Raw genomic sequence first — 24,409 nt, 5'->3', positions numbered from 1 at the left:
AATAAACATCTGAAAGCAATACAGAATGCCTGAGAGTCTCAAACGACTGCATTATATTCCGTCATATGTTTATTTTGAATTGTCACCTGCAGCCTGAATTTTGTTTTCCTTTACACAAATTAATACATTTCCACTATAAATTAATGCAGAAAAATTCACCAGAATGCAGGAAATGAAGTGTCTGAGGCTCAAAATTTCCTGGGGAGGACCCCCAGACCCCCCAACTTAATATCTGACCCCTACAATTTTTAAACAAAATTACACCCTTGTCTGCATCACGGCATGGGTATTGAAATAAATTAATATATATATGTAAGTCAGTAAAAGATGTGGTACTGTGTGTAACTTTATGTGTTTTGTTTATCATCATGAGAGGGGGCGCTTTTTTTTTTTTTTTTTTTTTTTTTTTTGCTTGAGCACCTGCCCCCAAAAATGTCTGTGTACGGCACTATTGGATACTGTTTATAAAAACTATCATTTACATTAAAGTAAAAGCCAACCTCACATTAACTCTGGTTTTGAAACAAACTTTGTCTGCTTGGCATCTCCCCTTGCTATCTTTGTGTTTTTTGGAGCTGTGTCCACCATTTCCATAGCTTCCTCATGGATGCCTGCTGCTTACAGTCTCACACCTGATCTCTACCTTTTTAAACGGTCCTAACCTCACCTACACGCTGTGCCCAGGGACGTCCCCAACACAGCACAAAATAAGAAAATACAGGCAGGTTCAGAGTCTCTGCAGATAAATACATCACCACACACTGAGAGTGGGTCAGTGATTGAGAGGGATTACTTCTGTACGAGCCCATACATTGTTTTATATGAAACTCCTGCACAGTATGCCTTTAAGAAAACAAATATACCTACCTTCTCAATGTTGCCGTAGAGGCAGAAAAGGTTGAAGATGCGGGTGCAATTCATCTTGGAAGAATGGAGGCCGCTCACCATGGCAACAGAGCTGGGGGCATGGCCCGAGTATGAGGAGGATGACTGGGGCAGAGGGTATGACACCATGTCCGGAACATCCACTGAGGTGAGCTTGTACCTGCTGTTGCCAGGCAGAGGCAGCAGGGGGCAGGGTGGACCTGAGGAGGCAGAGACAACAGAAGCTGAAATGAATGCCAAGAGTACAATACTGCCTCTGTCTGTTTTTATTGTTAGATGTGTTAACTTAACTTAACTCTTCTATTATATTATTTACGGTTCTCATCCCTGTGCCACTCTAGAGGAAAAATGGTTCTCCTCCATGCGGACGGGACGCATGCGCAGTGGGAGTTAGTGAAACGAATGTAAACTCTGAGGTTGTACTGGTACTGGTGGCTATAACCACATGTTGAGTCAATAAAAGTGACTAAAAGAAATAAACGTCGTGTTTATTCAAGTAAGAGTTAAGATGTGTCTTTAAAAAAATATAGCAATCCTTTTAACAGGAACCCCCTGTCATGACCTAAACTAAGAGTAACCTTAGTCAGAAGTGTTAAAACTGTACATTCAATTCCAGCACAGCAGACAGCAATGATTAAGAGAGAGTCTAATGAATCACATTAGGTTCAATTCCTCTCTCGAGATTCAAAGAGTCCCACATTGCCCTCTAGTAACCATTGAATATGTAACAATAGTTGTCTCATGATGTACATTCATCTTTTTATGTTATTTCTCCTTTAATGTTGCCATTACTTTAATATTTCTCCTTGCTGAGCTGCAGCAGAACATGGAAACACAGAGAGAATTTTGTACTTAACAGATTCCCGCTTGATTTGGCTGATAAAGCTCAACTTCACTATGCATTTTTACACGGAATGAGGACAATTTCTTGCAGTATAGTCATGCTAGGGAGGGAAAACTCAACAGCCAATACTTTAAGAAGAGGAGGAATCAACATACATATGATTTACAGTGTGAGTTTTGTATTAGTTTTTCTTTTTTTAAAGATATTTTTGGGGGCATTTTAGCCTTTAATTGATAGGACAGTCAAGCGTGAAAGGGGGAGAGAGAGAGAGAGGGGGGATGACATGCAGCAAACGCCCACAGGCTGGAGTCGAACCCAGACCGCTGCGGCAACAGCCTTGTACATGGGGCACCTGCTCTACCACTAAGCCACAGACACCCCTGAATTAGTTTTCCTTGATTACTCAGACACATTTCTTGAAATCATGCTCAATTTCCCAAAACTCTAAACCATAAACTGCACACACATCTTCACAAACTTCAAAATTCACTGTCAGAACGAAAATACATCTTACATCTTACATCTACATCAAACAGACCAGGCCAACTTGTAAGGGCAACTAAATGTTTCTAAAGCAGTAACAGTGATATTAAAACAGCAAAGTCACTTTTTTTTCATTGAAAACAAATGTAAAATGTCAATAAATCATATTCCTGACATCACAATACTGAGTGAAGTTTAGAAAGACTAAGGAACACAGACATCAGTCAGTATCAGTCCTGCTGTCCTCTCTGCTCCTCCCTCTGCTGTTGAGGAGATTCTCTGCCTGCAGGTCGCATTACCGTTGGTAAGTGTTAAGATACGAGGCAAACTGAGCTAAACCATTTGACATAAACTGTTGTTGTTGTTGTTTTAGCTTTAGTAACAATTTGCTATTAGCTGGAAAGCCTCTGTGCTTGTTTATAACGTAATATTAGCGGTGCTGGATGAGGGACTGCAGACAGAGCAGATTGAAATGTCACTTTTCTACATGTTACTGATAAGCTGTATTGATAAAGTATTGACTTTTTCCTTGCAGAGGTTTTATTGCACTCACAGTAACAAGCTCAAGCTCGTCAGGGAGCTGTCTCTGTGTCAGCTCCCTGACACAGAGACAGCAGGAGGAGAGGCTGCAGCACCATCATAATAAATTACACCAAAACATAAAAAAGTAAGCTAACAGTTAGATATTTAAAAAATCGGTAATGTAGGAGCTTCTCAATACTAAGGTCCTTAATAAGTTAGCACCAGGGCTTGTTTACTACTAGCAAGATTAACAGGGTTAAAGCTTCACGCATCTGTGGGAAAAAGCGTATATTAGATCAATCTCAGATTTTATGAATTCACATCGGGTCATTCAATGAAGACTGATTTGAATCAGATGAAACAATTATTTTAACCCAGCCCTAATTTTTACCCCCAACACAATGGAGGTCACTTGAGGCCTTTTTATGCTCTGATGCATGATGGGAATGTTTTGAACGGGTGAGATGTGAGTCAGAACAAGTGGTAATTAGAATGTGTCATTTTGAAGGCTAGTATTTCCAGGTGACCAAAGTTTGCTAAATGATGTGATTTGTGCTTAGAGTTTTGCAAAAATGTGATTTAAAATTTCTTTGTTTGTGAAAACAGTGAAATTGTGCTCATAGTTCAGCAGTCTAGAGTCCTGTTGTTGATAACTGAGCTTTGAGTTGTCAGAATTGTGTGCACAGCTCCTTTTTTGTGTGTGAACAATTAAGAAAAACTATAAATAGCTTGTGTCTGTTTGAAAAAGAACACAATAGATAGGTAGGCTTCTGATTGAATGTCTCTAGTATCATGTTTCTATGATCAGTTCTGCACACACATTTCCTTCCTCCATTAGTCTAAAAATTGATCAGAACACACACTTTATCATTAGATGGCGGTATCTGAAACTTGGCCATCACTTCCTCAAGTACTGAGCCACATTGTGGCACCACATCTTTTAGTTTGGTCATCTCAGTGCTGATGTCAGGCTGAGGGAACACAACTGATTTACTGTTATTTGGACAGAAACACACAGCTGCATTATGACAAAGGGAACATTTTTTCAGTTTTACCTTTCTGCTTACTCTCAGTAGCCTTGGCCTATAACCTTTGAATTACCAACTTACCACACACACGTGCACAAATGTGTACTAAATGTGCACAAACAAACACACGGGCATGTTGGATTTGAATGACTCTCCTCACTCTTCTCAGGGTGTGTATGTGTGTGTGTGTGTGTGTGTGTGTGTGTGTGTGTGTGTGTGTTGTGACACAGCTTAAATTAACGAGTGTAATTGGCAGGCATCTGTTTCCACAGGCAGGTAAAGGTATACCTACTGTAGTAGTTTGTGTACACCCGTACTCAGGTTTCACCTCAGAGGTATGGGGAGTGTAGATTAAGAAGCAGCACTGTGTGAGGCAGAAGTTTCAGTTATTGCTCTGTGGGTGTGTGTCTTACCATAGCCGTTATCACTGTAGGATGACGGATGTTCGCCTAAAATGGCCTGTCTCTGCCTTCCCTTTCCACGGTCTGAAACACACACACACACACACACGCACACACACACACACACACAATATTAGATTGCGTGCAGCACCCACAGTAATTTACCTCACAACAACAGGCTTCTTTCACAGATGTAGACTTTGCTTTTACTACCTCTGAAGACCCTGCCATATAAAATAGTTCTAAAATGAGCACTGTGGGCTGGATAATTACAGCGTACAGTGTGGGGAGTGATGTCACTGTTTGCCTTTGTTTTCTATTCAAATTAAATTGGACTAACCTGGGCTTTTGATTACAACCTGTCTGATAGTCTGACTGCTTTGTGTTCCTTGACCAATTGGACCTAACGTTAGTAGGGATGCACCGATTGTGAAATTTTAGGCCAATGCTAATGTTTAAAATTACAATTTGGCTGAAAACCGACACTGATGTTTTTTTTGTTGTTTAGTTTGTTTTTGTTGTTATTTATTCCCCCCTTTGTGCCAGGGAAAGAAAGAAATCTTCTTATAAAAAATAATTGAACTGTTTCAAAGTCATTCAGTCATCATTACACTCCCTTTGAATGAGTACAACTTTTATACACATTAATAACAACCCTTAAAATAACCTTCTTTTACATTAAAAAAATAACTGCTTCAAATGTCTTTTTACTATATACAGTCAGGTCCATAATTATTTGGACAATGATACAGTTGTCGTCATTTTGGCTCTGTACACCACCACAATAGGTTTTAAATGAAACAATGAATACCTGCTTAAAGTGCAGACTCTCAGCTTTCATTTAAGGCTTTTTTCAAAAATGTAGTATGAACCGTGTAGGAATGACAACCATTTCTTCACACAGTCCCCCAACTTTAAGGGCTCATAAGTATTTGGACAAACTAACATAATCATCAATTAAACAGTCAGTTTTAATACTTGGTTGCAAATCCTTTACAGTCAATGACTGCCTGAAGTGTTGGACACATAGGCATCATCAGATGCTGGGCTTCTTCCCTGGTGATGCTCTGCCAGCCCTTTACTGCAGCTGTCTGCACTTCCTGCTTGTGTTTTGGGTGTTTTGCCCTCAGTTTTGGCTTCAGCAAGAGAAACGCATGCTCAGTTGGATTCAGGTCAGATGATATGACTTGGCCGTTGCAGAACATTCCACTTCTTTGCCTTAAAAATGTCTTTGGTTGCTTTTGCAGTATGCTTCAGGTCATTGTCCATCTGCACTGTGAAGCATCATCCAATGAGTTTTGAAGCATTTGGTTGAATCTGAGCAGATAATGGTGCCCCAAACACTTCAGCTTTCATCCTGCTGCTCTTGTAAGCAGTCACATCATCAATAAATACAAGAGAACCAGTTCCACTGGCAGCCATACATGGCCATGACATAACAGTACCTCCACCATGCTTCACTGATGAGGTGGTGTGCTTTGGATCATGAGCAGTTCCTTCCCTTCTTCCTTCTCTTGTCTTCCCATCATTCTGGTAGTTGATCTTTGTTTTATCTGTCCATAATATGCTGTTCCACAACTGTACAGGCTTTTTAGATGGTTTTTGACAAACTCTAATCTGGCCTTCCATTTTTAAGGCTAACCAACGGTTTGCATCTTGTGATAAACCCTCTGTATTTATTCTAGTGAAGTCTTGTCTTGCTTACAAGAGCAGCAGGATGGAAGCTGAAGTGTTTGGGGCACCATTATCTGCTCAGATTCAATTAAATGCTTCAAAACTCATTGGATGATGCTTCACAGTGCAGATGGACATTGACCTGAAGCATATTGCAAAAGCAACCAAAGACATTTTTAAGGCAAAGAAGTGGAATGTTCTGCAACAGCCAAGTCATATCATCTGACCTGAATCCAACTGAGCATGCGTTTCTCTTGCTGAAGCCAAAACTGAGGGCAAAACACCCAAAACACAAGCAGGAAGTGCAGACGGCTGCAGTAAAGGGCTGGCAGAGCATCACCAGGGAAGAAACCCAGCATCTGATGATGTCTATGGGTCCAACACTTCAGGCAGTCATTGACTGTAAAGGATTTGCAACCAAGTATTAAAACTGACTGTTTAATTAATGATTATGTTAGTTTGTCCAAATACTTATGAGCCCTTAAAGTTGGGGGACTGTGTGAAGAAATGGTTGTAATTCCTACACGGTTCATACTACATTTTTGAAAAAAGCCTTAAATGAAAGCTGAGAGTCTGCACTTTAAGCAGGTATTCATTGTTTCATTTAAAACCCATTGTGGTGGTGTACAGAGCCAAAATGACAACAACTGTATCATTGTCCAAATAATTATGGACCTGACTGTATATCATAATTCCCTCTCTAATATGTATTTTACATTGCTGTGAAAACATCAACAAATTTCTCCTTTGAACAGCTGTATTTATCCAAGTTTCTCAATAAACACTACATTTTACAAGATAACATTTGAACACATCGTGATAACCTTATAATTTACCTTCGCCCAATACCCATTTTTACAGAATAGAGCTTGAACACATTATAATGTAACTCACTGTAACCTCCATCAGCAGTTATTCCATTTGTACTGTGAAGTTCACATTTTTGAGTTCCCAGTCAGAAATTTCAACTAGAACACCCTGACGTTGGATTTTCAGCTTGGAAAGTTGAAGGGAAAAAAAAAGTCTCAAAATCCAATATGACTGATCTGCACATTAACGGTAGTGAATGCTTATGTATTGTGCAATTTATTAGCACTTCTATCTTACCTGCATCTCACTAAAACATTCATACTCACAATCCTGTCAAGTTTCTATTAGTGGACATGTTGCTAAGGTGTTTATATGCACAAAATACAGCTTTCTTAACATCTGGTATTGGCTACAATGGCTAACTTGGGTTGACCTGGTTTGTCATCAACAGTTTTTTCCAACTTGTTGCACTGGAACGCGATCAGCATGAGTGTGACGTCATCCCAATCTCCAACCTCTGACTTACAAGGTAAATGGAACACAACATTAGGTGTGGCCACCAGCTGCTTAAAGCTGACATTAGCTAGCTCTCTTCCTGCTGATTTCAACACAGATTTGTTGTTCAGAATGTAGCATTATCAAGGAAACAATAGGGTGCGTCCCCTGATGTGTCGATAGCGAGTTTATTGCATTCTTTCGTCCCGACGGCATCCCAGGGAAGAGCTCTGTTCATCCCATACGCACTTCCTATGAATCCTGTGACGATGGGACACTGTTAGTCTTGAGCCCTGGTCTTTCGTATGTGCAAAATGATTGTGATGTGACAAAGAAAAACATCAGCCACTGCCATTGGTGAGTCAGTCAACAAGGCGAATATCAACTGTTACCGATGAGTGGCTGATAATTTGATGTATCCCTTATCTCTAGCAATGTTGTTGTTTCCCAGATCTTAGCAATTAACTGTGTTTTTACAATATTCACTGTTTTAATGAAATAACATACAAAACAACAAGAATAAGACGTAAGATGTAAAAAATATTTTACGGCATACCATCTAAACGACAGCTATAAGTTTACACCACAGCAGCACAATGCCACAAGATCATGCTTGAGGTTGAATCTTGAAGGGAAACTTATGTTAGAGCGGGGAGCTGTCAGTTAATAGTCAGGCTCTATAGCATAGAAACAGACCCCTGTAACCATGTTATCAGATTATTGTGTTCACCCTGTCAGGGGTTTGAGGTGCCTCTGGTGGCCAGAGGTACAAGGTACATTACAGAATTTCCTTGCTCATGTGCATTGTGCAAAAATACATAACATTAAAGGGATATTCCAGTTTCATGTAACTTTGGTCTTATTTTCATTGTTTTGTCATTTCTAAGGAAGGTAGTCCATACATCCTTCTCCCCAGCCATCTACTTGAGTTCTTTTTGGGGATCCCAAGACAATTCCAGGCCACATGGAATACAAAATGTCTCCAGAGCGTTCTAGGTCAGCCCTGGTGTCTCCTCCCAGTTGGACATGAAAACCTCTTCAAATCAGATTCCGAAACCATTTCAATTGGCCTCTTTTGAAGTGAAGGAGCAGCAGTTCAATCCCTAGTTCCTTCCAGATGTCTGACCTCATCACCCCATTTCTAAGGGCCCTGATATACCAAGACAACAATCAGCCGTAGGTCAATGTTGGGCCATCAATGTGCATCTACTGCGCTAATTTTCGCAGTGTGTCCTGCACTGCTGGCACCAGTTGGCCCTTGGTGGCTTTTTCAGCATTCTCAACTGGCATCAGAGAAGGCTGAGCCAGTTGCCTCCTCGCCAAGGGCACTGATTTCCTCTGCTTATATTAACAATGTCATTCATTTGGTCACTAACTTAAGCTCATGACCATAAGTCAGGGTTGGAACATAGACTGACTGGTTGTTGAGAGCTTTGCCTTCAGGCCCCCTAGTCCCCCCACCCCCCGCCTACCAATGACCAATATCTGTACATGCAAGAAAAGCTCAAACAACACACAGAAACAGGCCAGAGAGCTGTCACAACCACCTGTGTGTGGATGTGAGGGGTCTGCTGCTTCACAGTAGTCTGCAAACCACCTGCATACGAGGAGGTCACAGATCCGTGATTTAACATCATCTGCAAAAAGTGGAGATGCAAAACTGAGTCCACCGAACTGGGTATTCTCCAGCCTTGACTCCACCCATATCAAAGAGAATCGTGACCAATATTTAAATTAAAATGCATTTTCTTCTTCAAGACTGCTCATTCTTTCACTTAATTAAAATGAAAAAGAAAAAGACATTTGAGATTTAATTTTCAAAATATGCCCCATCAAATAGATACCAAAATTCAATTTGAAATGTAAAATTTGAAAATTAAAATGCATTTGCAGAAATGCTTTTCCATTTTAAGAATGTGGCTGCATTATTTGACTCATAAATAAAATGAATAATCAATCAACCTATTTGCATTTGCATTTTCTTCTTCAAGACTGCACATTTTATGCCATAATCAAAAAGAAGACAAAGAAGACATTACTATTTCATTTTCGTGGTCTGCCCTGCAAAATAATGCAAAAATAGTGCCCATAATTCGAAAATGATTTGGCAATCTGAGCGGCGCAGGAGAGTGACGTCTGTAGCCGCTCTTCTTCAGCTCCGTGCTGACCATGGTGCTACCAGAGATACTGGATGAAGGGAGATACCCAACTGTAGATACCCAATGTTAAAAAAACGGTTACTCTTCCTGTCTCCTAAGTGGGCGTGGTTAGCTCTCCCTCCAATCAGAGCCTGTTGACGTCACTGAATCAGGAAGTGAGCTGAGTTGGGTATCTCGCTTCATCCAATATCTCTGGTGCTACCCATCTAATACGATAGGGGGCGGTGTGCACATGTGATATATGGATGCATCACAGATCATGGCGCTCTCTGAGATTGTGCTTTCTAAATATCGTAATTTCCCAGAACTGAATAAATACCACACATAGCAACACAAAACTGCTTTGCTAGCTCAATCATGTTGTAACTAAGATATCTGCTGGAAAAGGTATTTTTTTCATGGACTGTTCATTGAGCTATGGAGTTAATACGTCTGCTGACTTGACAGTCATTTAGGCTAGTAGCAGCTTATACTTGTACAGCTTATACTTTGTAGACATCGTGATTTCCCAAAACTGAATAAATACCACACAGTCCAGCAACTTTTCCGGGGGAAACCCTGTGACATTGACACGTTAAATAATTTTCATACATACAAAGCTGCCTAATATAATTTAGATCTGCCCTGTAAAAGTGTGTGTATAGCGCATTGAATGAGTGTTTGGTGCGAAGAGGACCTTACAAGTGAGCGCATTGTGTTTTCTTATGACAAGCAGTAATAACATCTTCGCATAAAACACTCATTCAGTGCGCTATACACACACTTTTACAGGGCAGATCTAAATTATATTAGCCTAAATATTTAAGATGATCACTTACGTATGCAATGATTTATTGATATTAAATTGTGCTAATATTTAGATAAATATATAGATAATATAGATAAACATACAATCCAACAATTCCTCTGATCAATGGATATTTTTTTGCTTAAAAATTTAATGCAGAAAAGCAAGATGGCATGATGCAATTTAATTTCTATCATGATCAAGATCATGCTGAATTAATAATAGTGTAAATATATCTATGAAACGTATACAAGTTTACAAGGGTCTTTGTTGACTGCAGCTTGTTAGCTATGGCCTCCAGGCTTATTACACACTGATGTCAATAGGTACTCCATATTATAATAGTTAATCTTAGCTGTGCATAATTTATTAATTTCACGATGCAGCAGATTCAATATTTGACAACCATATTTTATGGGTTAGAATCAAACCAAGGCAGCTTTGTATGTATGAAAATTATTTAACGTGTCAATGTCACAGGGTTTCCCCCGGAAAAGTTGCTGGACTGTGTGGTATTTATTCAGTTTTGGGAAATCACGATGTCTACAAAGTATAAGCTATAAGTAACTTACAAGTATAAACTGATACTAGCTTAAATGACTGTCAAGTCAGCAGACGTATTAACTCCATAACTCAATGAACAGTCCATGAAAAAAAATATTTTTTCCAGCGGATATCTTAGTTACAACATGATTGAGCTAGCAAAGCAGTTTTGTGTTGCTATGTGTGGTATTTATTCAGTTCTGGGAAATTACGATGTTTAGAAAGCACAATCTCAGAAAGCTCCATGATCTGTGATGCATCCATATATCAAATGTGCACACCGCCCCCTATCGTATTAGATGGGTAGCACCATGGTCAGCACGGAGCTGAAGAAGCGCGGCTACTGACGTCACTCTCCTGCGCCGCTCAGATTGCTAAATCATTTTCGAATTATGGGCACTATTTTGCAGGGCAGACCACGAAAATGAAATAGCAATGTCTTCTTTGTCTTCTTTTTGATTATGGCATAAAATGTGCAGTCTTGAAGAAGAAAATGCAAATACAAATAGGTTGATTGATTATTCATTTTATTTATGAGTCAAATAATGCAGCCACATTCTTAAAATGAAAAAGCATTTCTGCGAATGCATTTTAATTTAAATACTGGTCACGATTCGCTTCACGATTTGCTTTGATACACCTAGAGATTCTGTCCCTGAGGCAGATGGCAAGGCAGAGCTCAGTGTCCACTGCTAATGTTGTTCTCACTCAAGCAGCAACCTCCTAGGCTTGCAATGTGGCAATGCAAAAAACTACAGTTCATTGAATGGCAACTTGAGGCTGGCTCCAAACCAGAATACAGTAACTCCCTATGGAGCCTCATGTTAAACTGCCCAACCTTACAGCAGAAATAAACATGTTGACAGACTGGTACAAAAAACTGCTTTGGTCTCTTTAGCTAATTTCTCCCTTCATGACAAGTGTGCAGGGGTTGAATTTTCATGTGACTCACCTGTTTACATTTTATTTAGGCCCAAAGTTCGCATATTAAAGGTGTGGGGCTGCTTGAATGACAGGCTGTCTGGTGGCCTCAAAACGGAACTCACAAAAACCAATGGGTGAAATATCGGTAGCTTCGTCCATTATTTTTACAGTCTGTGTTCTCACCTAAGCTAATAGCTGAGATCTGAGACACAACAACTCAACACAACACAACACAACAGGTGATGATGCAACAGGAGTGGTTTGAGATGTTTTTGTGGGTGCTTTCATGGTTTAAAAAGTTGTTAAAATTGAATCCATTAAACCAGTTTTGAATCAAGCTGATCACGGCCTACATTCTCTGTGGTGGAGCAAATGACAATTTGTCATTTAGTTATGCATTCTGTTTGACACACTTAAGAATATTTTGATTAAAAAATTCGATGAAGTTGACCCCTAAAATACTGCCCTGACAGAGACTGATTTATTTCATAGCTTTTATAATGTACAGAAAAGCTAAATAAAAAGACAGACTTCTAAAGAATGTGTCATTTCTGCCTCTGTGTTGTCAGCTGTCATTTAGAGATCAGGATTATAAAACAAATGGAAATGGCCCGAAGGTTATGCTGAAGAGGAGTGTGAGGGTTGCTGCTTCAATTAGCAAATGTTCAAAAGTCTTCATCACACAGCTTGTTTTGTCAGTTTTGATGGTCAGTATGTGAGTTGTGAGCTGTGAGTAGAGTCAAATTACATTCATTTCTATAAACCACACTCATGGGTAACGATTCTACACCCCAGAAACATAAAAACTTCAATACACTTTGTGGCAATGATGGAAATGAGTAAATAAGAACTAAACCGCTTTAAGGTGGCTTTATTCAGAGAGGCAGGTACAATGATATAGAGGCTATGTGAACAGAGACGTGAAAGAGACAGTACCTGTGAGGCATCAAGCTTTCTCTTTTTTCCCCCTCAGCACGAAAGAACATCAACCTGCATTTCATTATCATCATAATAATAAAAACATCACCATCATCACATTTACAGTGAAAGCATTACATCCTGCAGTATATGCATACAACATATAAGTTATACACTATCCTGGAGGTGCATTGAAATGACACTGACCCCCCCCCCCCCCAGGTGTTCTGTGCTGATGCATTGCAGTGCTTTGTGCTGAACACACACACACACACACACACACACACACACACACAGATGCTACAGCAGTGAAAAGTGAGATGGCCAGGAGATAATCCAGACAGCATGATGGCTGTCCACACTGACCTTCACACCACAGATTAGCAGCACACACAGTCAGTGTGCATGTCTCTCTGACATGTTCAGACAGTCACAGTGCTAACTGTTGTACTACTTCTATGTGGTGTGAATCCATCAAGACCAGACAAAATACTGTCACTAAGTGTTTCAACTCTTCAAGTACACAGTCATGAAGGATACAAAAGGCGTACTTTGTCAGGTGCGACTGATGGAACCAGGTAAACCACACAAGTGCAAACAGAAGCTCCTTAAAACTACTCTTACCTTTCTTGCATTTAACACAGCACTTAGAAAAAAATTGAACATCCACAACTCCACCTCCCTCCAAAGGCCTACTCTCCCTTCCTCCATTACATCCTCCATTACCTCTATGGTAGATGTAGGCATTAGCAAGGTAACATTAGATACACGGAAGAGGAGAGCGAGTGTATCATTACAACCAAGACAGTCAAATGCAACCTCGGAATTTTAAAACTCAACCAGAGTCAGTGATGACTGATGAGTTTTACAATAAGTTTACAGTGCTAATGTTAGATAGTAGCATTAACGTTACTAGTAAGTGGAAAAGCACAAGGAAGATAACGTTAATGTTTCAGAGGCTACGCTACAGTAGGCTAAGGTTAGCCATTAGCAACTGGATGCTGTGTTATCATATAACGTTATATGTAATATTATAAGCAAACTAAACATAACATTACGTGTCCTGCACAGTCAAATGCAACCCTGGAGTTTTGAAACTTATCCAGGGTCAGTGATGACTGATGAGTTTTATAATATAACGTAAACACTAACGTTACAGTACTGATGACTGGCAACAAACAAGGAAGACAATTCTGAGGCTCAGGCAACGTAGGCTACAGTAGGCTAACCGTTAGCAATGCATAACACTATGCTGTGTTGTCATATATAACGTTAAAGCTTATGTTACATTAGAGGCAAACTAAAAATACCTGTCCAGCAGAAACTCTGCGACCATCTCATCCCTTTTAGCTCAGGATGAAGCTGTATCAGTCTTCACCATCGCTCAAATGATTGGTTGGAGTTTTCTTAGAACCACTTGAGAATTGTAAAATTATGAGTTTTTATCTCGGGTGGATTTCACTTACATTTTAGTGTGCCATCAGCTTATTAATAGCATTTTAACCTAAACAAAGAAAAGCGTAAAATTTCCAGAAAGGTAAGTGTCTCTTTAACAGCCACATGATGCCATTTTCAATGTTTTGCACATACTGTGTGGAGGAATGGATGGAAAGAAGTAGAGTGTGCTGCAGTACAGGTGTGCTTTGACCCGGAAGTCGAATAGCATTAAATGTGTAAAAGAAGAAGAAAGGTAAACAAAAAAGCAAAGCCTATAGCATGTATGAAACGCACAGAGCTGTAAAGTTGTACCAGTTTGCTGCTAGCTAACCGTAGCTAACTTGTTTGTTGATTGTTTGGTCTGTGACAGAAAAGGTCAACCAGTGAAAAAGGTCCAATATTCACAAGCTGAAAGGGGGCATATCGCCACATATCATAGCGGAGTCTGACATACTTTGGTCAATAACCTACACCCTCTCCCTACCCACTTCCACTTTGTCCTAATCATATGGCTGCACTTCTTACATGTGCGGCTATGTGACAGGGCAGGGGCTTCTATATAATTGTGTTGATGTTTTTCTGGATTTTAATTGACATTGACATTGACATCTAGCAGGTAGGGGGAGTGGCTTATAAAACCCTCAAGCAGCAAGCCTGCATCAATGTTGACTTACTGAACATGCACAAAGCCATATTGTGTTTGTCACTGAAGATGATCTATACAAATGAAGTTCCACAATGCAACCCTTACAAACTGCTAAGACTAATATAGCAATTTATATTATCGTACAGATGTTACCATCATAAAGGTTACATTGTATTTAGGATCAAATCTACCCTTCTCTCGTCTCAGTCAAGTTCATTTGATTGTTAAGTTTTGTATATTTACAGGAATGGTTGCAGAAAAACAAGCAGCATATAAGCATCACAGTGAAAAATGAGAAGCTGTTTAGGCTACAGAAAAAAAGAAAATAAATGCCATCAAAAAAGCTTATAGTCAGGTTCACTATGTCCTGATTTCAACCTTGTTCAAAATATTTGGGGAGCTTATAAACTACATATTTGGAAAGTTCAGAGTCTGACAAACCCCAAAACCAATGTTTCCATTTTTTCAAAGTCTATGTGCTGGATCCCTAATGATAAATCAAATGGGTTCCGTGTTTATCAGTTAATTACATATTTTTCAAGCCAAAGAAACAAATGAAACATTTCCAATACATTAAGAATTGAATCTGATGCTGCGTCTGCTTATAATGTGTTGTATTAGGCAAATAATTGCTGTAACTCGTGTTATTATACCTTTTATTACTACACTAGGCAACTAGTAGCTAGGTAGCGTTAGCAGATGGCTTTAGTAAAACAACAGTAAAGATAACCTGAGTAGCTAGTGTTAACCACAGGTTGACATACCAATCTAATATTAAACACAATAAGTTATTTAGCAGTCATCAGTTGAGAACTTGCTTAACAGCTACAACATAAGCACAGACTGACAGCGACATTAAACCAGGTGACTCTTTCTATTGATCTGACAGAGCAGAAGACTCTGGTGAGAGAAAGGGATAAGGTGTGTGCTTCATGGTAAATAAGGAGTGGTGTGACAATATGAATGTGAGGTGCTGGCAACAGAGCAGCACTCCCTGTGTACAGGAGGAACAACAATATGTAAACATACTTCATCACATCCCCCAGTAACCTGAGATGGAGCCAATCAGAGGATAGAGCACATTCCAGGACACCTCCATCAATGTCATCAATGAATTCATTGAGTCTGTGGTTGATTTAATTTGAGAAACAACAGAAGCAACTTCACCCAAAGCTACAGTTAAATCACTCCACAACCAGAGACCATGGATTAACAGGACCATCCAGGATGCCATAAACACACACACTGCAGCCAGTCTGTAAACATGGATAATTATAAAACAGCAGCCTGCAGCTGCAGCCACTTCAAATTTCCCAGGCCTTCCGAAAGCCTTCCAGAAGCCTGCCAATGTCAAATATTGGCCAGCCAAATATCATTCCCTCCCACCTTTCTGGGGGTGTGCTTAGATTCCACTGTAACACACTCATTTATTCAATTACAAGGTGTCACCATGAGATGGCGCTTCCCTCACAGAAACACAAAAACTAACAAAGATTTAGAGGTGCTTGTACTTTACCTAGTAGTATTTCCGATCTATGCTACATTATTTATCTACTCCACTGTCTCAGATGCAAATATTCCAGTTTTATTGCACTTTTATTTTAAAGATTTAGTTTGGCCTATTAGTTACAGTACTTTTGTGCAATAATATACATTTATTGCTAGGTTATATTATTACAGGTTACAATAAGCCACCCAGCAGTATTTAAGTTATTAAAATGACCACCTTTATCTGCTGCAGCATCAGAGATATAAACACATTAGTTATTCAGGAAAACCTAAAATGTTGTTACAATTGGCCCAGGTCTCCCATCTGAAAATATTGAGTTAGTCTCTCAGAATAATAAGAAACGTTCTGAATATAACTTCATGCCTGAAACTAGTTACTTAAATCATATCAAAAAAGTTGCTCATTAAGAGACATTTTAAAATAACATTAACATTGATTAAGAGACAAAATCATTTTTTTGGTTTATAATGTGAGGAGTTATAAAATGTCACTTTTATGAGGTAGTTCAGATGTCAACAGTGACCATGTGTTGTTGAATGTTTGCATCAAAAGTTCATACAGCCCACTCAGTGTGATGATCTGAGGGACTGGGAAACCTATTCAGATGGAACACTCACCCATTAAGTAGGAGCAAAAGGTTCATCGTAATGCTAATCATGTGATAAATTGAAGAGCCGAGGAGTCATTTTCACACTATGTAAAACAGCTGAATGAGCGGCGCGTTGTGAAATATCGCTTCCATGAAACGGTTTACGCCTGGGATCCACTGCCGTTTTTTTGTGTCCGCTGTGACGCTTATGCCTATTAATTTCCTATGGATTGCGTCAAACCATTGCTGACGTCCCCGCAAAGCATTTTGGGTAGGCAGTGCGGCCGTTTGAGCAGCTCCGGCGCGTCCAAAAGTTGAGCGCGACTCAACTTTATGCAAATTAACCCGTCAGACGCGAGGACACTATCCAATGGGGAGCAAGCTTGGTGGTGGTCTGTCGTGACGTTTCGTTTACTTTCCCTCTCTGGAACAACATGGCAATGGAAGATAAGCTAATCGTAGCAGTGGCAAGCTTTCCTATCCTGTATCTGTGTGATCTGAGGTCCCACTCGCATCAACAGGTCATCAAAAAGCTCCCTGGTCAACCTGAAATATTGCTGAAAACGGTCTTCATCCAGTCGGAGCTCCAGTACCAGACGGTGGTATTCCCCATGCTGCTGCCGGCCAAGCAACAGCATGGCCACAAATCGAAGTCTGGCAAAAAGTCAGCCATTATTCTATAAATCTTTCATAAAATAAATGAATGAACTTTTCAGGCTACTGTCCGGTTCTGCCTTCCAGCTGTTGCTGCTTGTTCTTGCGAGATTTCAGGCACGGTATGAGATCACTGCTTGTTCTCGCGATATATAGGGATTTGATTTTGCAGAGTTTGATGGCTGCCCTTATTTATTTGAGCCAGAATACACTGACGAAGAGCTTCGTGAAATTGAAGAACGGAGGAGGAGAGAGAGAGAGAGAGGCGCAACAGGTAGAGGACGAGAGAGGAGGAATGGCTGCTGCAAGGCTGCGTAGCTCTGGAGATTGGTGGTGTACCTGTGGATGCTGTGCCCCAGTGCCCACAGAAGAGGAATGCCTCTGTTGCAAGGAATGGGACCGGTTGCAGCCTTATTTTCAAGGTCTGGATGTGGCCGAGGATGAGACACCTCCACCTGGAGTAGTATCCAGCTGGGCTTTATTTAGAGCTTGCAAGATATATTTCGGCCGCGCTTTGGAAAGCAGAGCTAAATGGTACCGGTAAGGTAAGACAACACGTTTACACGTCGTTTTCTATATGTTCTCTGACATTTATCCTAACGATATGAGGTGGTCTTTGTGGAAAAAAAGCTTGTTTAGTGGATTAAATTTGCACTTGAAGTATGCCCGTTCACTTACGTTTTAACAGGTCTGACGCTACTATGCGCCCCAGCTGTATCTAGGCTAACGGCTAACATGCTAACTATTATTTTTATGTCACTAGTCACTTGAAACAAATTTAGGACAATAGGAGACAGGTTGAAATAAACCGAAATTTCCCTTTAACAACAACGCAAATATATAAATATGATTTCTCCCTCCAAAATACGAAATCAAAGAGGGAATCATTGTGGTTGGTCTGTGTTTTATGGTGTTTAGCATATTCCTTGCTGCTACAGTAGCCACGTCCATCTGCATTTCCGCTTATTTCTGGGCTCCGCCTCCAAAGCGTCCTTTTCAGGGTAGGCGTTGCGTCCGGCAACGATTCTCGGTGACGCCAGTGGATCTGAGGCGTTAGACAGACAGCAACAGATCAACGAGGTGAAGCCGTGCTGCGTGTGGCAGGCAGGGCGTGTGCAGAGCGTTGCACAGTCCATCTTTCGCACATTCTGTAAACGGAGTGGGGTGGTCTAACAGCAACCTAACAGCACCATAAATTACATTTATATAGCCATAATATATATATATATATATATATATATATATATATATATATATATATATACACACACATATATATATATATATATACAGTACAGGCCAAAAGTTTGGACACACCTTCTCATTCAATGCGTTTTCTTTATTTTCATGACTATTTACATTGTAGATTCTCACTGAAGGCATCAAAACTATGAATGAACACATGTAGAGTTATGTACTTAACAAAAAAAGATGAAATAACTGAAAACATGTTTTATATTCTAGTTTCTTCAAAATAGCCACCCTTTGCTCTGATTACTGCTTTGCACACTCTTGGCATTCTCTCCATGAGCTTCAAGAGGTAGTCACCTGAAATGGTTTTCCAACAGTCTTGAAGGAGTTCCCAGAGGTGTTTAGCACTTGTTGGCCCCTTTGCCTTCACTCTGCGGTCCAGCTCACCCCAAACCATCTCAATTGGGTTCAGGTCCGGTGACTGTGGAGGCCAGGTCATCTGCCGCAGCACTCCATCACTCTTCTTCTTGGTCAAATAGCCCTTACACAGCCTGGAGGTGTGTTTGGGGTCATTGTCCTGTTGAAAAATAAATGATGGTCCAACTAAACGCAAACCGGATGGGATGGCATGTCGCTGCAGGATGCTGTGGTAGCCATGCTGGTTCAGTGTGCCTTCAATTTTGAATAAATCCCCAACAGTGTCACCAGCAAAACACCCCCACACCATCACACCTCCTCCTCCATGCTTCACAGTGGGAACCAGGCATGTGGAATCCATCCGTTCACCTTTTCTGCGTCTCACAAAGACACGGCGGTTGGAACCAAAGATCTCAAATTTGGACTCATCAGACCAAAGCACAGATTTCCACTGGTCTAATGTCCATTCCTTGTGTTTCTTGGCCCAAACAAATCTCTTCTGCTTGTTGCCTCTCCTTAGCAGTGGTTTCCTAGCAGCTATTTGACCATGAAGGCCTGATTCGTGCAGTCTCCTCTTAACAGTTGTTCTAGAGATGGGTCTGCTGCTAGAACTCTGTGTGGCATTCATCTGGTCTCTGATCTGAGCTGCTGTTAACTTGCGATTTCTGAGGCTGGTGACTCGGATGAACTTATCCTCAGAAGCAGAGGTGACTCTTGGTCTTCCTTTCCTGGGTCGGTCCTCATGTGTGCCAGTTTCGTTGTAGCGCTTGATGGTTTTTGCGACTCCACTTGGGGACACATTTAAAGTTTTTGCAATTTTCCGGACTGACTGACCTTCATTTCTTAAAGTAATGATGGCCACTTGTTTTTCTTTAGTTAGCTGATTGGTTCTTGCCATAATATGAATTTTAACAGTTGTCCAATAGGGCTGTCGGCTGTGTATTAACCTGACTTCTGCACAACACAACTGATGGTCCCAACCCCATTGATAAAGCAAGAAATTCCACTAATTAACCCTGATAAGGCACACCTGTGAAGTGGAAACCATTTCAGGTGACTACCTCTTGAAGCTCATTGAGAGAATGCCAAGAGTGTGCAAAGCAGTAATCAGAGCAAAGGGTGGCTATTTTGAAGAAACTAGAATATAAAACATGTTTTCAGTTATTTGACCTTTTTTTGTTAAGTACATAACTCCACGTGTTCATTCATAGTTTTGATGCCTTCAGTGAGAATCTACAATGTAAATAGTCATGAAAATAAAGAAAACACATTGAATGAGAAGGTGTGTCCAAACTTTTGGCCTGTACTGTATATATATAACTATATGACATTATTATCATTACCACTGCAGATAAACTCAGCTGCTAAGACTGATGATTCAAACGCAGTTTTGTTCTTGCTGTACTATCACTCGGTTCCCAGCCATATCACTTTAATTCTCATGCAATTCTTCTGAATAACAAAACGCTGAAGCATACTATTTATGACCTATGATATGGTAGCCTGATAATCATTAAACATGCTCTGTGGGGGAAGCTCTCTCAGTAATAGGTAATAACTCATTAAACGGTCTGTGAAAAAAATATTTTTTCCAGCGGATATCTTAGTTACAACATGATTGAGCTAGCAAAGCAGTTTTGTGTTGCTATGTGTGGTATTTATTCAGTTTTGGGAAATCACGATGTCTAGAAAGCATCAGTGGCTGCAGCTGACAGGGACAGCTAACACTAGCAGCAAAGCTAACATCAGGACGTCATCTGTTAAAAGCCTCCCGTTGTCGGATACGACATGAAACTACTCCAGTTAGCTCAATCATGTTGTAACTAAGACATCCACTAGAAAAAAATATTTTCTTCACGAATGAGCACACATTTGATAAAACGGAGTTAAATCTCTCGGCATCCGTTTTCAAGCTCTCTGTGTGTTTGTTTCCTTGCGGATGAGAAAAGGGGAGCGCACATTTCCGAGAAGGCGTGTCCTTTTCAAGAACGCGAGAGGCGTTGCTTTGTTGCCGGACGTTTTCGCCGGTGTGTTAAACACACTTTAGAAAGGAGTGTCCCCAGACTATCCGAAGGCGGAGATCTCTGATTGTCTGGTGGCGAGACTACTACAAATTAAACTTAGGGGCGTTACCAGACGACCCGTATTTGCTACGTCATGGTGGGGGATCTCATTAGAGCTACAAGCCCAGCCAGGTGACGACAGGGACCTATCACGGATCGATCAGGGCTCTACCACGGGCCAAACGGAAATTTGAAGTGGCTGCATCTGTACAATGTAAGAAGAAATGACTAACTTTCAATGCATATGCTAAAGGAGCTGATGGGATCACATTTCAATGGAGTCATACCGTGTACGGTTTCATGTGCCAACTTTCCCTAAGTTAGTCACATCACCTAAACGTCTGGTCGCACAAAGAGCAACAAAGATGTTGGAAGCCTCAGCAAAAACGATGAGAACCTTGATGAGAACCACCTTCATGATGTGCTCTGCTGTATCAACAGCAAAACAAAAATCGGCAGATGTTCAACTTACTTTCTTCTTTTCTGACACAGATGTCCTGCTTTTGGCAATGGCCAACTATGACTTGTTGGCAGAGAACACTGCAATCTTGATGGTATCAGGTGCTTTGCAGATCCAATCATTCTGGAGTATTGTAGGTCCAGAAAAGGCAAAAGCATTATCTACACTACTGTGTATCTGACTGTACGGTTTGCAAGAGTCGGTTTAAGCTCAGTTCACACTACACGACTTCCAAAGTACTTTTCACACTACCCAACTTGTCTTGTAATTGGGAGTCTTGAAGTCACTGTGGTTTTACACGCCATGACTGACCAGTAACACCAAGAAGAATCTCAGATGAATAGGCTCATGTCTTGTGATGCGTGTTTCAACTCCTGGTGCTTACAAATATCATAGGTAATTAAGAACTTACAGAAACATTACACATTAGTATACATTGTATGCAATAGTCCACCTTCTCTGTCCCTCTCTCTGTCACTCTTTCAAAAGATACTCTAAAGATACCAAAAGATACCACATTACAAGTTATGCCAATGGTATGAATTGGTATATACTTCCAGTCTTCTAAGTGGGTGTGGGCGTCTCTCCACCGCATACCCCAAGCTCATTTTGAAGTGTAGTGAATGTCATGTGGATGGATAAAAGCAGATTCAAAACATTACAACACACAAAATGCTTGTTCAACACTAAGATGTTCTTGTAGGTCAAAAGACTTACGATGCACTGACCTTAGCTTTTGCAGTAAACAATGTGAGAACGATGAGGACTCAAGATCTAAAAACCAGGATTAAGATGAAAGTGATACTGAAGATGAAGAATGACATTTTAAGTTTACAGGCAGTCACTAAAACTACAGTTACCGCCACATGGTTGTATGCCTCCGCGCACCAGTCAAGTTTCTCTTACAGTTTCCATCTATGTGTGTGAACATCACACACAGAAGATCTGTACAATCAGCACAGTTTCAAGATTAGAGTCCCCAATTCAGTATCTGACCAAATACTTCCCCTTCTGTTCTGGAGATATGATGCTGAATAATAGACAGAAAAGTGTTTTATGCAGATCATTATGATGTCAAAATGAAGCTGACCTTTGACCTTTTGGATATAAAATGATACCACTTCATCATTTTATCCAATTAGACATTTGTGTGAAACATTAGCACATGAATTCTTGAGTTGTGGCCAAAAACATGTTTTATGAGGTCAAAGTGACCTTGACCTTTGACCACCAAATTCAATTAATTTATATCCAAGTGATAGTTTATGTTAACATCTGAATAAATGAAATGTATATTGGGACAAGGCTTTTAGTTGATGTTTTATGGTACGTTACATGATCAGCTTCAGAAAAGAAATCTGCCATTATGTTACATTACGTGGAAGGTTATCCACGGAAGATAATTGTGACAATTTTAATTACACACAACTAAATTCCATGACTTTTGAATAATTTTCATGACCATGGGAACTCCTACCCTGTGTGAAGCATAAATGTGGCTTTAGTAAATAAGTAAACACCTGCATGGCTTTGAACCTGACTGGCGTTTCGAACATTCACTTTCACAAATCCAAAATGGCCACCATGGAGAGTTTTTAAAAAATGGAAACATCAATTTTCATATTCCTCATATTCTAGCGATTCCAAAATTGTATAGTTTATCAATCCCCAAAAATTCTGAATAAAAATACATAAGGAACTAGACTATTAGGACTAAGTTTTATTTCTACTTATTTAATTATTTATCAAATTATTCATTTATTTTAATGAAAAAAGGATTATATACAAAACTTAAGGTAAACAACAGCGGCACATACAGATCAAATTTAAGTACTACAAATACATAAGAAGAACATAAAACAGGATTTAGTTTTATTTTTTTCCATAGTTATGAAAAGTTACAACAGTTCCTTTTTCTGCCACAGAGTGGGAAGTTTGTCCTAAAGCTCGCTGCTTTTATTTATGCTTAATTCAGCTGCGAAGGCAACTATAATAGAGTTACACTCTATGACAGAGTGGGAGTGGGTAGGTTCCAGTTTTTAAAAGGCCCATAGAGTAGTACTACATCTAGAGTTAGTCTATTCTGAATAACATTACAGAATTCAAATCTAGCGGCAGTCCTGAGTCTATTCAATCCAATGGGAGAAGTGAACTTAAGCACAGACTATGACCAATTCTTTGGCTCCGTAGTCACTGAGGTAAATATTGAACCCATTTCTCACAAGCCCCAACTCTTCTAAACATTCTGACACCAAACAGGCATCTTTCAGACAAATAGCTCAGGAGTAGTAGGGTTGGGTATTAGGGTAGTAGGGTTGCAATGGTACAGGTATGGTACGGTACAGTAACCATCTCAGAAAATATCAAGGTTTTACGGTATTACGTAATTTATTTTATTATCAGTCAGAATGACCCTTAAAGGAATAAAAACGGAAGGTTTATTGTTGGTTGAACAAATGTTTTATTATTGAAACTTGAAAACATTTTGTTAATAGAAGTTTGCGTAAAAAGTCTCCCCTTTAAAAATAACGGCAATAAAGGTGAGATTCTCCGTACAGTTGCAGTTTTTTGAAATCGTAGATAAGCAAATGTACACAGTATGATACCATCAACTTTTATAACACGGTATACCTTCAAACTGGTGATCATTGCAACCCTAATCAGTAGAAAATTTACTTCTTTTTTTTTAGACATGTCTCTGTCTCAGCAATACACTGTCGCTACATCTGGCAACAGCTGACTTGATCAGTTGTTGCCAGATCAGCTGCTTCTTACTGACACTCATTCCTAAGTGTATGTAGACAGTCCTTTATTTTCTGTTGATTAATACATGTACCTATTGTCAGCAGGAGCATTTGCAATGCATCTGCAGTCTCTAGTTTACAGCTAACACAGCATGGGTATCTTAATTATTTAAATCTTCCGACACTGCAAGGATCTATTAGTAATTGACCTTCTCTGCTTTACAC

At 40.0% G+C, this 24,409-nt stretch overlaps 1 protein-coding gene across 3 annotated transcripts in view; it reads right to left on the bottom strand.

Moving 5' to 3' along the window:
• Window positions 1-24,409, bottom strand: part of LOC117248295 (heterogeneous nuclear ribonucleoprotein L-like) — a 139,416-nt gene that overhangs the window by 57,112 nt on the left and 57,895 nt on the right. For all 3 annotated transcript variants that reach the window (XR_013487850.1, XM_078160653.1, XM_078160652.1), the window contains exons 8-9: window positions 4,176-4,247; window positions 868-1,085 (exon numbers count right to left, since the gene is read on the bottom strand). Coding sequence is in view for 2 of the 3 variants with exons in the window: in XM_078160653.1 (XP_078016779.1) it covers window positions 868-1,085; window positions 4,176-4,247 (290 nt within the window). In the remaining variant the exon portion in view is untranslated. The remainder of the gene's footprint in view (window positions 1-867; window positions 1,086-4,175; window positions 4,248-24,409) is intronic.

The sequence above is a fragment of the Epinephelus lanceolatus genome, chromosome 17 (assembly GCF_041903045.1).
Source record: "Epinephelus lanceolatus isolate andai-2023 chromosome 17, ASM4190304v1, whole genome shotgun sequence".
Lineage (NCBI taxonomy): Eukaryota > Metazoa > Chordata > Actinopteri > Perciformes > Serranidae > Epinephelus > Epinephelus lanceolatus.
Note: the sequence above shows the minus strand (reverse complement) of the source record. Positions and strands in the feature narration are given on the sequence as shown.